The sequence below is a fragment of the Suncus etruscus genome, chromosome 9, assembly GCF_024139225.1.
Source record: "Suncus etruscus isolate mSunEtr1 chromosome 9, mSunEtr1.pri.cur, whole genome shotgun sequence".
Classification (NCBI taxonomy): domain Eukaryota; kingdom Metazoa; phylum Chordata; class Mammalia; order Eulipotyphla; family Soricidae; genus Suncus; species Suncus etruscus.
Genome location: NC_064856.1, coordinates 52,165,012 through 52,178,123, shown reverse-complemented (window position 1 = coordinate 52,178,123; position 13,112 = coordinate 52,165,012). Strand labels below are relative to the sequence as shown.

The following is a 13,112-nucleotide window of genomic DNA, read 5'->3' as shown; positions in this document are numbered from 1 at the left end:
ACCTTCTGCATGCAAGGCAAATGCCCTACCTCCATGCTATCTCTCCAGCCCAAAGAAATGTGTTTGAAGATTTTTTTCTTAGGAAGGTTTGAACATATGAGGATGTTACATAATGTTGCTATAGTGGCACATACCGATTCCAAGAGAGCTTTTAATATATATATGTATGCATATATATGTATGTATATATATATATATATACATACATATATATAAGTACATAATCCTTATTTCTTAGCTGTTAACGCTTGATTTTTCTTTCTAATTTTTAGACTTTGGAACAAGTACTAGCAGTGGTGGCCTTTTTGGAACTACAAATACCACTTCTAACCCTTTTGGTAGCTCCTCTGGCTCTCTCTTTGGGCCAAGCAGTTTTACAGCTGCACCTACTGGCACTACAATTAAATTTAATGTAAGTATTTTCTTCCTATCTTTCAGGAATATGTTTTTCTTGTTTGTAAATTTCTTTTTAGAGTAAATTATAAAAATTTGCCAATTTTTATCTGAACATGCTTAGTCTCACATTTCATGAAAGATGTGCTAAGAATATTTGTGTATGGGGCTTTGGGCCCATAGAGATAGCACAGCAATGTTTGACTTGCAAGCAGCTGTTCCAGGACCTAAGGTGGTGGTTCGAATCCTGGTGTTCCACATGGTCCCCTGTGCCTGCCAGGAGCTATTTCTGAGCAGACAGCCAGGAGTAACCCCTGAGCACTGCCAGGTGTGGCCCAAAAACCAAAAACCAAAAAAAAAAAAAAAAAATTTGTGTATGGGGCCGGAGAGATAGCATGGAGATAAGGCGTTTGCCTTGCATGCATAAGGACAGTGATTCAAATCCCAGCATCCCATATAGTCCCCCGAGCCTGCCGGGGGCAATTTCTGAGCATAGAGCCAATAGTAGCTCCTGAGCGCTGCCAGGTGTGACCCAAAAACCAAAAAACAATAATGTATAATGTATAATAATTGTATAATGGACCAGAAAAAAATTAAAGTGTAAACCCAATTACAGTATATATTTGAAATATTCTCTACTCAGCTGAATTTGTATTCAACCATAGATTATAATAGTATACTAGTATGTTTAACTTGTATTTAATCTACTTATAATTTGGTTTCTAATAACTTAGAAATAAAACATGAAAAGATAAAAATAGAATTTTTTTTTTGGTTTTTGGGCCACACCCAGTGATGCTCAGGGGTTACTCCTGGCCATGCCGCTGTACTATCTCTCCGGGCCCTGCTTTAACTTTTTGAGTTATTTTCCTTATCCAGAAATTAGAGGTATATATGTTTTGGGTAAATCAGGTAAAGCTTTCTTTATGCAGGTGATAATATATTTAATAAGTAATTTGATTTATTGCTAGTGAGATAAGTCTTGGGTTTTGTAAGTCTCTGGGTCTTTTTTTGTTTTTGAGCTACACCTGGGCATGCTCCTAGGCTTATTCCTCATTCTGCCCTCAGGGATCACTCCTGTTAGTAGTTCTCAGTAGACCATATGAGGTACTGGGTTGAACTCATGTTGGCCACATGCAAGACAAGCATCCTGCCCATTGGACCACCTTCCAGCCATGAATTTGTGATAATTTTTATTTTTATTGAGGTACCTTGATGATATATTAGGAGATATATAGAAATGTAATGTATTTAATCATATCCCAAGTATTTCCTTTATGTAAAATCTAGAGTCTTCTAGAGTTAGAGTTTTAATAGTTGAAACATTGGATCCATGCAAATATATATGAACTTAAGACATTTGCTCTAACTTTCAATTCTACTTTTATCTTTCTTTGCAGCCTCCAACTGGTACAGATACTATGGTTAAAGCGGGAGTTAGCACTAACATCAGTACCAAGCACCAATGTATTACTGCTATGAAAGAATATGAAAGCAAATCCTTAGAGGTTAGTATATTGGAATGCAGAAGCTGAGTGTCTTAATTTGTTTTTATTGTAAAATAGAAATTTAAAAGTCTTTTAATTGGATTTTTTTTTGGTTTTTGGGCCACACCCGGCAATGCTCAGGGGTTACTCCTGGCTGTCTGCTCAGAAATAGCTCCTGGCAGGCACGGGGACCATATGGGACACCGGGATTCGAACCAACCACCTTTGGTCCTGGATCGGCTGCTTGCAAGGCAAACGCCGCTGTGCTATCTCTCTGGGCCCTTTTAATTGGATTTTTTTTTCTTTTTTTTTTTCTTTTTTGGTTTTTTTTTTTTTTTCTTTTATTTTTTTCTTTTTTTTTTTAATTTTAATTGGATTTTTTTTTTTTTTTTTTTTTTTTGGTTTTTGGGCCACACCCGGCAGTGCTCAGGGGTCACCCCTGGCTGTCTGCTCAGAAATAGCTCCTGGCAGGCACGGGGGACCATATGGGACACCGGGATTTGAACCAACCACCTTTGGTCTGGATCGGCTGTTTGCAAGGCAAACGCCGCTGTGCCATCTCTCCGGGCCCTTAATTGGATTTTTAATAAAATGATCCACATTACAAATCTTTAAAAATACAAATTACTTCATTTAAAGACCACATATTGCCTAGTTAACATAGTTTTATCATAATACATTTGTTTCCAGGTGAAAGCAAAATTACTAAAAAAAGAAATGAAAGAAAGAAAAAAGAATACAATAACAAACATTTTGAAAATTACTGTATTTCACAATGAATCATTGTCAGGTTTAGTAGACTCTTGTTGTTAAATGATCATTCTGTTAGTACTTTTGTTTTTGAACACTAGGTAGCTTCGGATATACATTGTCTCTAAATTGGTATGTCCTATGTGGATGACAGTATTAAAAAAAATTAGAGGTGTTGTGTGGCCACAATACTGTTGCTAATATTGTGGGGTTTGTTGGGCATGTTTTTGACTGCCAGGACTTCCAGAAGTACAAGAAAGCAGGGGTGGGTGGGAGTGTACCCACACTCATTCCAGAAACATCCTGGTGATATTGGCCCAAATACCGTGTTTGGAGTTTTGGTCAGGTTGGTGTCTGCAGAGATTTGTAGATGAATGGTAAAGCTGAACCATTGTCAAAGCAGTAGGTTATGGATGGTAGGTGCTTCTGGCGTGGCTTTGGTAGGGTGGGGATTTGACTCACCTTCTCCTAAGATAGACATTTTTTAATAGCGTAGCCTTTGTTCCTCTGATTTTTCCTGGCTTGGTATATATCTCTTTCCAGAATAAATTGAGACTTTGGAGCTGGTGAATACACAGGACTTGGTGACTGCAGTGTTGGGCATGGTTTTGGTTCCACATTTGTATTTTGTGTAAAAAAAGTAACCGCCAAATTACATTTTTCTTGTTTTTTTTTTTGGGCGGTGGGTTGGTGGCCACACTCAAGAATCCTGGCAGGCTCGGGGGACGACCATTTGGGATGCCAGGAATCAAACCAATGTAGGCCATGTGCAAGACAAACACCCTACCTGCTGTACTATCACTCTGGTTGCAGCCAAATTATTTTTTTTTTTTTTTTTTTTTGGTTTTTGGGCCACACCCTGTGACGCTCAGGGGTTACTCCTGGCTATGCGCTCAGAAGTTGCTCCTGGCTTCTTGGGGGACTATATGGGACGCCGGGGGATCGAACCGCGGTCCGTCCTAGGCTAGCGCAGGCAAGGCAGGCACCTTACCTCCAGCGCCACCGCCCGGCCCCCAAATTATTTTTTTTAACATATTAAGACTTTGTTTTTTGGCCATTTACTCCCAGTAGTCCTCAAAAATTACTCCTGACTATATGCTTTGGGATCTTGGCAGAACTTGAAGGACTACAACAAGTGCTGGGGACTGAACCCAGGTTGGCTTACATGCTATACTTACCCAAAGTTCCATTAGAACATCCTTGAAAATCCACAAAAGTATTTAAAAAAGACAAAATAATAAAATAACAAAATTTTACATTTATGGATACCTATTGTTTTAGGTAGAAGTAATATTTGGCTTGTGTGTATCTATAGTGTGGTTTTTGTTGTTGTTGTTGTTGTTATTTGTTTGTTGTTGTTTTTTTGTTTTGGTTGTTGGGTCACACCCAGCAGCACTAGGGTTACTCCTGGCTCTATGCTCAGAAATCACCCCGGGCAGGCTCTGGGGACCATATGGGATGCTGGGACTCAAACCACCGTCCTTCAGCATGTAATGCAAACACCTTACCTCCATGCTATCTCTCGGCCCCTATAGTCTTGTTTTGACTATATGCTGTTTATATTGTGCTGAGCAATGATGTTTACTTCTGCATGTGTTTGTTATTAGTGTACTGTACTTCCTTATTTGCAAGAGATACGTTTTAAGATTCCTCAGTTGATGCCTGAAATCATGGGTAATTCTGAAGCCTTCTCTATATTGTTTTTTCCTAATTATTCTATTATATATTTTTTCTTTTTTTTCTTTGGTGGTGGTGGTGGTTGTTGGTGGTGGTGGGGTGGGACTATTATATTTTATCTATTTTTGTTTTTGGGTCATACCCGGCCGCGCTCAGGGGTTACTCCTGGCTATATGCTCAGAAATCACTCCTGGCAGGCTCAGGGGACCATATGGGATGCCTGGATTTGAACCACTGACCTTCTGCATGCAAGGCAAATGCTTTATCCATACTATTTCTCCAGCCCCATGGGACTATTATATTTTAATAAAAGTTAGGAGTGTAGTCTCCGAATGATTTACTGTCCATAATATTTTTGGACTGGTTGATCATGGATAAACTGGAAAGTGAAGGTATGGGTAAAAAGAAAGGAAGAGAGAGGAGGGGGGGGGGAGAATGAGCTTTTTCTTCTTCCTCTTTCTCCTCTTCTTTCTCTTCCTCTTCTTCTTCCTCCTTCTCGTCTTCATTTTCTTCTTTCCTTTTCCTCTTCTCTTTATTTTCTTCTTCCCCTTCTTCCTCCTCTTCCTCTTCTCACTCTTTCTCCTACTCCTCTTATTATTCTCTTCCTGGGTCTCTGGGACTCCCATGATTCCTATGTTGTTTCTGTTGAGTTTATCAAAGACTTCTATTTTCATCTGTTCACATTCTTTGAGTAGTTTATCCATTGATCATTAGCATGTGTTTAAGGTTCCTTTCCAATCTCTTCTGCTGTATGGAATTCTGCATCTCATCCTTCGACTCACTGACCCCATACTCATTTGCTGTTACTCTGTTGTAGAGGCTTTCCAATATCCTGTATTGAGGTTTTTATATCTACCGAGTTTTTCAGACCTGTTATTTCAGTATGAAGTATTCTGGTTTCTATCTTTGTATCCTCTTGATATTTACTTGTGTTTCGTTCAACTTGATCTATGCTTTCTTTGAGCTCCATGAACATCCTCCATATTTCTTCTCTAAACATCTTATCTGAGAGGATATCTAGCTGATTGGTACTTTTCGAAGCATCAGGGCTGCCATCTTCATTCTCTATACATAGGGTTGTCCTGCATTGTTTCCCCATTGCTACACTTGTAGTGTGGTTTTTACTATATGCTGTGGTGGGGTACATGGGTGAGAAGATGTGCATGGTCACTCCGCTGGCTCCACCTGTCTTGATCCCTGAAGAGATTATGTTAGCTGGCATCTTTTTGGTTGCCTTATGCAGACAAGCAGGCAGGGAACAAGGCTTTTATAATGGCTCTCTGTGCCCAAAACCTGGTTCATTGTTGTGTTCAAGATTATGGTACAACATGACTGTTGTTTTACCCTGTATTGAAAAGTGTGCATGCTTTATGGGAAAGTATAGAAATTCATTGATTTTCAAATTAATCTGTTGAACTTTCTTATTCCCTTTACCTAAAGTTTTTGATGTCTTTAAAATTCTTTTTTTCCCCCTTCTTGATTTTGACCACACATAGGAATCAATCTGGTAGGGGTTGGGAACCAAATGCGATGCAAGAGTGCAAATCCAGGTTTGTTTATGTGTGAGGCAATCACCCTATGTAGCCATTAAACTATTACTCCAAAACCTAAAACTCCTTTTTTTTTTTTATCAGCTAACTTTTATATATCAGTGGTAGGTAACATTATGATGTTTAATATGAGCAAAAGGGGCCGGAGAGATAGCATAGAGGGAAGGCATTTGCCTTTCATGCAGAAGGTTATATGCATCCCATATTGTCCCCTGAGCCTGCCAGGAGCGATTTCTGAGCATAGAGCCAGGAGTAACCCCTGAGCGCTGCCAGGTATGACCCAAAAATCAAAAAAAAAAAAAATGAGCAAAAGATTGTTTATAAAGAAATTAAGATTCATTGTGGTTGATTTTTTTAACTTATAGTTTTATGATAATTATGGAAGGATCATAATGATAACTGGATACTTATATGTTTTTCTGTAATGATACAGAGTTAATAATTATTCAGTAGTTATATAGCATTTAGTCATGTTATTTTATACTTAGGAATTTAGAACTTGAATACTAAATTTATGAAATCGTAAATAACTTTTTGACCATATTTTAAGATTAGAGATATGTTTTCTTTCTTTCTTACCCTTTTTTTTTTTTAAATAGGAACTTCGTTTAGAGGATTATCAGGCTAATCGGAAAGGCCCACAGAACCAGGTGGGAGCAGGTGGCACAACTGGCTTATTTGGATCTTCTCCAGCTACTTCAACTGCAACAGGCCTCTTCAGTTCTTCTACCACTAATTCAGGTTTTTCGTATGGTCAGAACAAAACAACAGGCTTTGGAACTAGTAAGCACTTTGTTTTGAGCCATACTGGGGAGGGACAGACAGCTAAATAAAACATAATTCATTTTTTGATAAATTACTTTGGAGAAAAAATACTGGTCGGGCATTAGAAGAGTAGTCAATACTGGGTATGTATGTTTTGGCAGAAAGAGTTTTTTCTGGCTTTGTTTTGGGGACATACCTGGCAGTTTTCAGGGAACATTCTATGCTAGAGATTAAGCTTGTCTTTACATGTCTTCCATATGTAAAGCCCCTTGAGATATCTTCATGGAGAAGTAGTTTTAAGGTAAAATGATTAAGGGGTTCACTGTTGAGAATATTTTTTTTTTGGGGGGGGCCACACCCGGCCATGCTCAGGGGTTACTCCTGGCTGTCTGCTCAGAAATAGCTCCTGGCGGGGCTGGAGAGATAGCATGGAGGTAAGGCGTTTGCCTTTCATGCAAGAGGTCATCGGTTCGAATCCCAGTGTCCCATATGGTCCCCCGTGCCTGCCAGGAGCAATTTCTGAGCATGGAGCCAGGAGTAACCCCTGAGCACTGCCGGGTGTGACCCAAAAACCACAAAAAAAAAAAAAAAGAAAAAAATAGCTCCTGGCAGGCACGGGGACCATATGGGACACCGGGATTCGAACCAACCACCTTTGGTCCTGGATCGGCTGCTTGCAAGGCAAACGCCACTGTGCTATCCATCCAGGCCCTGTTGAGAATAATTTGAGGGGTTGGTGTATGCTTTGAGACCCACATTTAATCTCCAGCAGTAGTACATTAAGCACTGATCTGTGTACCCCTAAATACTGCCAAGTGTGGCGGAAAAAAACCCAAAACTGAATAGTGACCTGTTAGCAGAGATGAAAAGATAAATCCATATTGATTTTGGGGTCAGAGTGGTAGCGCAAGTGATAAGGCGTCTGCCTTGCCCGCACTAGCCTAGGAAGGACCATGGTTCGATCCCCCGGTGTCCCATATGGACCCCCAAGCCTGGAGTGATTTATTTATTTATTTTTGGTTTTTGGGTCGCACCCGGCTGCGCTCAGGGGTTCCTTCTGGCTTTGCACTCAGAAATTGCTCATGATGGGCTCGGGAACCATATGGGATGCCGGGATTCGAACCACTGCCCTTCTGCAGGCAAGGCAAATGCCCTACCTGTGTGCCATCTCTCCGGCCCCAAGGAGTGATTTCTGAGCGCATAGCCAGGAGTAATCCCTGAGCAGGTGTGACCCAAAAAACAAACAAAAAACACATTGAATTTTAGGGTAATAGTATTCTACCTAGAAGGTTTTTTTCAGGGGGCACACCTGGTGGTGCTCAGGTATTTTTCCTGGCTCTGTGCTCAGAAATCACTACTGGCAGGCTCATAGGACTATACAATAGGATGCTGGGGATAGAACCTATGTCAGCCACATGTCTAGGCAAATGCTCTACTCACTGTGCTGTCGATCAGCGCCTACATAAAGGAAATTTAAATCTAAAATTCCTGAAATTGGTGGCTTGTATGAGACTTAGTGATAAAAGAGATAGCTTACACACAAAGTTCAGTTTCTGGCACTGTAAAAATAAGATAAAAATCCTGTGGAGTGCCAGCAGTTCTAGGGTTACCTGGGTGTTTTCTAAACTTTATTTACTTATTGATTGATTGATTGATTGATTAGTTTTTGGGTCACACCCAGCAGCGCTCAGGGTTTATTCCTGGTTCTGCACTCAGAAGTTGCTCCTGGCAGGCTGGGGATCATTTGGGGTGCCAGGAATCAAACCGGGTCCCTCCTGGGTAGGCTGCAAACAAGGCAAATGCCCTACCTCTGTGCCATCTCTTTGGCCCCTGCCTGGGTGTTTTCACTGAACAGCAGCATCGTATTCTCAGTCCCTTGCTTTGAGTTGAGTCACTGGCTCACTTGGTTAAGAATCATTGGTGGGGTAGTCTGGATCATCAAATGAACAAATAAAAATGTTGAAGGGTCTAAGAGATAGAACACATGCCCCACAAATTTAAAACTGGACACTAGTCCACAGAGTTCTTTAAAATATAACCCCTAGGGCCGGAGAGATAGCATGGAGGTAGGATGTTGGCCTTGCATGCAGAAGGAGAGTGTTTTGAACCCCGGCATCCAATATGGTCCCCCATGCCTGTCAGGAGCAATTTCTCAGCATAGAGCCAGGAGTAACCCCTGAGCCCTGTCAGGTGTGACTTTCCTCAACCCCCAAAATACAGTCCCTATATTTATTCTCTACGACTTCACTTTACCCTTTCTTTTTGGTTTTGGTTTTGAGCCACACCCAGCGAGTGGCACTCGGGTTACTCCTGGCTCTGTGCTCACACACATCTTTTTTTTTTTTTTTTTTTGGTTTTTGGGCCACACCCGGCGATGCTCAGGGGTTACTCTTGGCTGTCTGCTCAGAAATAGCTCCTGGCAGGTACGGGGGACCATATGGGACACCGGGATTCGAACCAACCACCTTTGGTCCTGGATCGACTGCAAGGCAAAACGCTGCTGTGCTATCTCTCCGGGCCCGCTCACACACATCTTACTCAATGTACTATCTGCTCTGGCCCCAATTAATTTTTATTTGTAGCAACTTAGGGAAAACAAACACATAAATGGCATTTAATAATAATTTTACTGTTGGTGTTAATGATTTAGTTTATTCACATTATTTTATTGTGACATTTTGATTATCATTAGTGACATTTTGTCCAAAAAGCTTTTTGTCTTTGTTTTTGGGTTACTTCCAACTGGAACCCAATGGCTTGCTCTCTGAGTCACTCCTGGATGGAGTGGTGTACGTTATGGAACTCAGTTCTGCATGCAAGTCAAACATCTGACCCAAAACATCTTTATTTCTAGCCCATGGTATTTTGTGGTGTCTTACGTATTAGAAGCAGTGGTTTACCAAAGAGAAATTACGTAACTCATCTAAGATGCTAGGGTCAGAATATTATTGTAGGGGTCCCAGAGCAATAGCACAACAGTAGGGCATTTGCCTTGCACGAGGCCCACCTGGGATTGACCTGGGTTCAATTTCCGGCATCCTAAATTGTTCCCCTAGCCAGCCTGGAACGATTTCTGAGCATAGAGCCAGGAGTAACCCTTGAGCGTCGCCAGGTGTGGCGCCCCCAGAAAAAAAGAATATTATTGTAGGACTTTTAAGTCTGAACCAAATCTGTTGTTAATGAAGATGAAACATGAACATGACAAGGTTTGAATATTGAATTTTGTTTTTGTTTTTGGGTCACACTCGGCATCTCTCAGGGTTTACTCCTGCCTCACGCTTAGAAATTGCTCCTGGCAGACTTGGGGGACCACATGGGATGCCGGGATTCAAACTACCGTCCTTTTATGTGCAAGGCAAATGCGTTATCTCCATGCTATCTCACCGGCCCCTATTGAATGATTTTAATGAATGAATTTGAATGTTGAATGATTTTAATGTTGTAATAACTAATGCAAGATTTTGGCTTTTACATCTCTCACTTATTTTTTCTCTTCTTCATTTCTAAAAGGTACAACTGGATTTGGGACAAATCCAGGTGGCTTATTTGGTCAGCCGAACCCACAGACTACCAGCCTCTTCAGCAAACCATTTGGCCAGCCCACATCTACCCCAAATACTGGTTTTTCCTTTGGTACTACCAGCACACTAGGACAGACAACCACCAATCCCATGGTATGGTCATAGGCTTTTAGTTGATTCCAGGTTAGATAGAGCTAAGTAATGATTCTGAGTCTTTAATTATGTCCAATTGCTAGGAAGTTTGCTCTCTCCACAGTATTATCTTCTTTTGCTGTATTGGGGATTGATTCCAGGCCTTTATACATAAAAGGCACTTAAGTGATCTAACACTAAGCTACATGCTTTGCCTGACAAATAGAAGAAAGCAAAGTCTAAATAATTAAGTTTTTACTTTATACTCATTAAGAGGCTGTGGAGCAAGTTACATGTCCTTTCTGGGTATATTTTCTTTTTACCAAGTATGCGCTGCCTTTTTTTTTTTTTTTTTTGGTTTTTGGGCCACACCCAGCCGTGCTCAGGGGTTACTCCTGGCGGTCTGCTCAGAAATAGCTCCTGGCAGACACGGGGGACCATATGGGACACCGGGATTCGAACCAACAACCTTAGGTCCTGTATCGGTTGCTTGCAAGGCAAACACCGCTGTGCTATCTCTCTGGGCCCGCTTCTACTTTTTTTAAGGTTGTGAAGTAAAACATTTCTCTATGGAAATTTAGTATATATATTTTTAATTTAATATTAGTATTTATAATTTTTGTCACATGAAGTTGAAAACATGGCAAGTACTAGGGTTGGAATATTAGTACAGTCTAGGATGCTTGCCTTACATGCAGTTGATTTGGGTTCGATCCCCAGCATCATGTGGTCCCTGAGTATGCAGAGCCAGAAAGTAACCCGAGCATCTTAAACTGTGGTTCAACTCCCAAACTGCATCTTCCTCCCAAAAGAAAAGAAATGGCTAGTATTGGGCAGGAGCAATAATAAAACAGGTAGGTGCTTGCCTTGCACAGGGTATCTGGTTTCAATTTGTAGGATCCCATATGGCCCCCTGAACCACAGTGATCTTGTTTTGGGCCATAGCCAGTGGTATTGAGGGCCTATTCTGGTCTCAGTGTTTGTGGGTCACTATCATTGTTGCTCGGGAGATCATGTGGTGCTGATTATGGAATCTTTGCATCCAGGCAAAATATGTTCTCCAGATTTTTGAACTTTGTTCTGGTTCTTAGTGTAAATAGACTTTAAAAGGAAACTGGTTGGGCTGGAGAGATAGCACAGAGGTAGGGCATTTACCTTGCATGCAGCTGATTCAGGATGAACAGTTGTTCGAACCCTGGCATCCCCTATGGTCTTCATGCCTGCCAGGAGCAGTTTCTGTGTGCAGAGTTAGGAATAATCTCTAAGCGTGTCAGGTGTGCTCCCCACCCCACCCCCCAAAAAAAAAAGGGAAACTATCCTCTTTGATTCTGGAGACCAGCTCTTGCCAGGTATGGGGTTTGGGGAGGCCCCATACAGAGCTTTTCTCCCTAGCCTGGGGAGTGCTGGGAGGCTTGGCAGGCCCCCAGCCGTCCTTGTCTTTTTCCCCTGACTCCAGGCCTTCCCTGGGTGCCAGCTCAGATGGCCAGAAGTGGGTTCAGGTGGACTCTTAGTGGTCCTCAGGTTGCCCCCTCCCTCCGTACTCCAGGGGGGAGGTGCATGGGGAGGAGGGCGGGCAGACATCTGGCTTCTGATTTCGTCCTTGATTCTGGAGACCAGCTCTTGCCAGGTATAGGGTTTTTCTCCCCTGGACTTCAGTCTTTCTCTGGGCACCGGTCTAGGTGGAGTCTATAGGGGTCAACAGGTTTTCCCCCTATCTCTCCCTACACTAATGGGAATGCGCTCTGGGAGGAGGGCAGGCTGTTCTAGCACTGGTTTATATTGGGACAGTCAGTGGAAATTTTTTCTCTTTTTTTTCATATTGATACTACTGTGTGCATATATTCTATATATCCATAATATCCATCTTGTATTGGGACCTTGATACTGCCCTACAAAGCTCATTTCTAATATTTTACTGCCTCAGTCCCAACCCTTACTTCCCCCATCCTCCCATGTAGGTGCAGCTAATGACATGAAGCTCACCACATAGAATGATAAGTGCAGTTAGAGAAATCACTACACTGAAAACTATCATAACAATGTGAATGAATGAGGGAAAAAGAAAGCCTGTCTCGAGTACAGGTGTGGGTGGGGTGGGGAGTAGGTAGATCTGGGAAATTGGTGGTGGGAATCCTGCACTGGTGAAGGGGGGTGTTCTTTACATGACTGTAATCATACAACTACAATTATATTTGTAATCACGGTGTTTAAATAAAGATAATTAAAATAGATAAATAAATTTATTTAAAAAAGGGAAACTAGCTGTATTACGATTATCTTAAACTAGGATAATTTTTTCAGGGTTTATTTGGAGGAACCCAAGCTTCACAACCTGGAAGTCTTTTTGGAACAGCTACAAACACCAGCACTGGGACACCATTTGGAACCGGAACAAATCTCTTTGGGCAGACCAGTACTGCATTTGGTGCTGTTGGTTCGGTAGGTTTTACAATAAAGTAAAGATGTTTTAATCTATTAAAAGGATTTTTGAAGAAAGGGTTGACTGTCTTTGAAGTTTTTTTTTTTTTTTTTTTTTTTTGTTTCTTTGCCACACTAAGCAGTATAAAATCTTACCCACTTTACTCTCTAGAAAAGATAATATTTTTAAAGGTTGATTTTTTTTTAATCTTTTTTTTAACAGGTTGATTTTTCAATCTTTCAAACTTCGTTGCTTAATGGTTGTGTGTATTTTATTTCTGATAAAAAATCATTGCCTTAATTGTTTAGTTTAAATTTTTGAGCATAAATAAAGATGCTTTCACTTTTGTTTGGTTTTACTTTTGGGGCCACACCTGGCAGTGCTCAGGTTGCTCCTGATTCTGCATTCAGGAATCACT

General features: G+C 41.2%; 1 protein-coding gene across 2 annotated transcripts in view; it reads left to right on the top strand.

The window, feature by feature from the left end:
* The window catches only part of NUP98 (nucleoporin 98 and 96 precursor), a 90,714-nt gene that overhangs the window by 3,473 nt on the left and 74,129 nt on the right, over positions 1–13,112 (top strand). For both annotated transcript variants that reach the window (XM_049780249.1, XM_049780248.1), the window contains exons 4-8: positions 273–412; positions 1,794–1,901; positions 6,457–6,640; positions 10,133–10,296; positions 12,577–12,714. In XM_049780249.1, the coding sequence (XP_049636206.1) occupies positions 273–412; positions 1,794–1,901; positions 6,457–6,640; positions 10,133–10,296; positions 12,577–12,714 (734 nt within the window). The remainder of the gene's footprint in view (positions 1–272; positions 413–1,793; positions 1,902–6,456; positions 6,641–10,132; positions 10,297–12,576; positions 12,715–13,112) is intronic.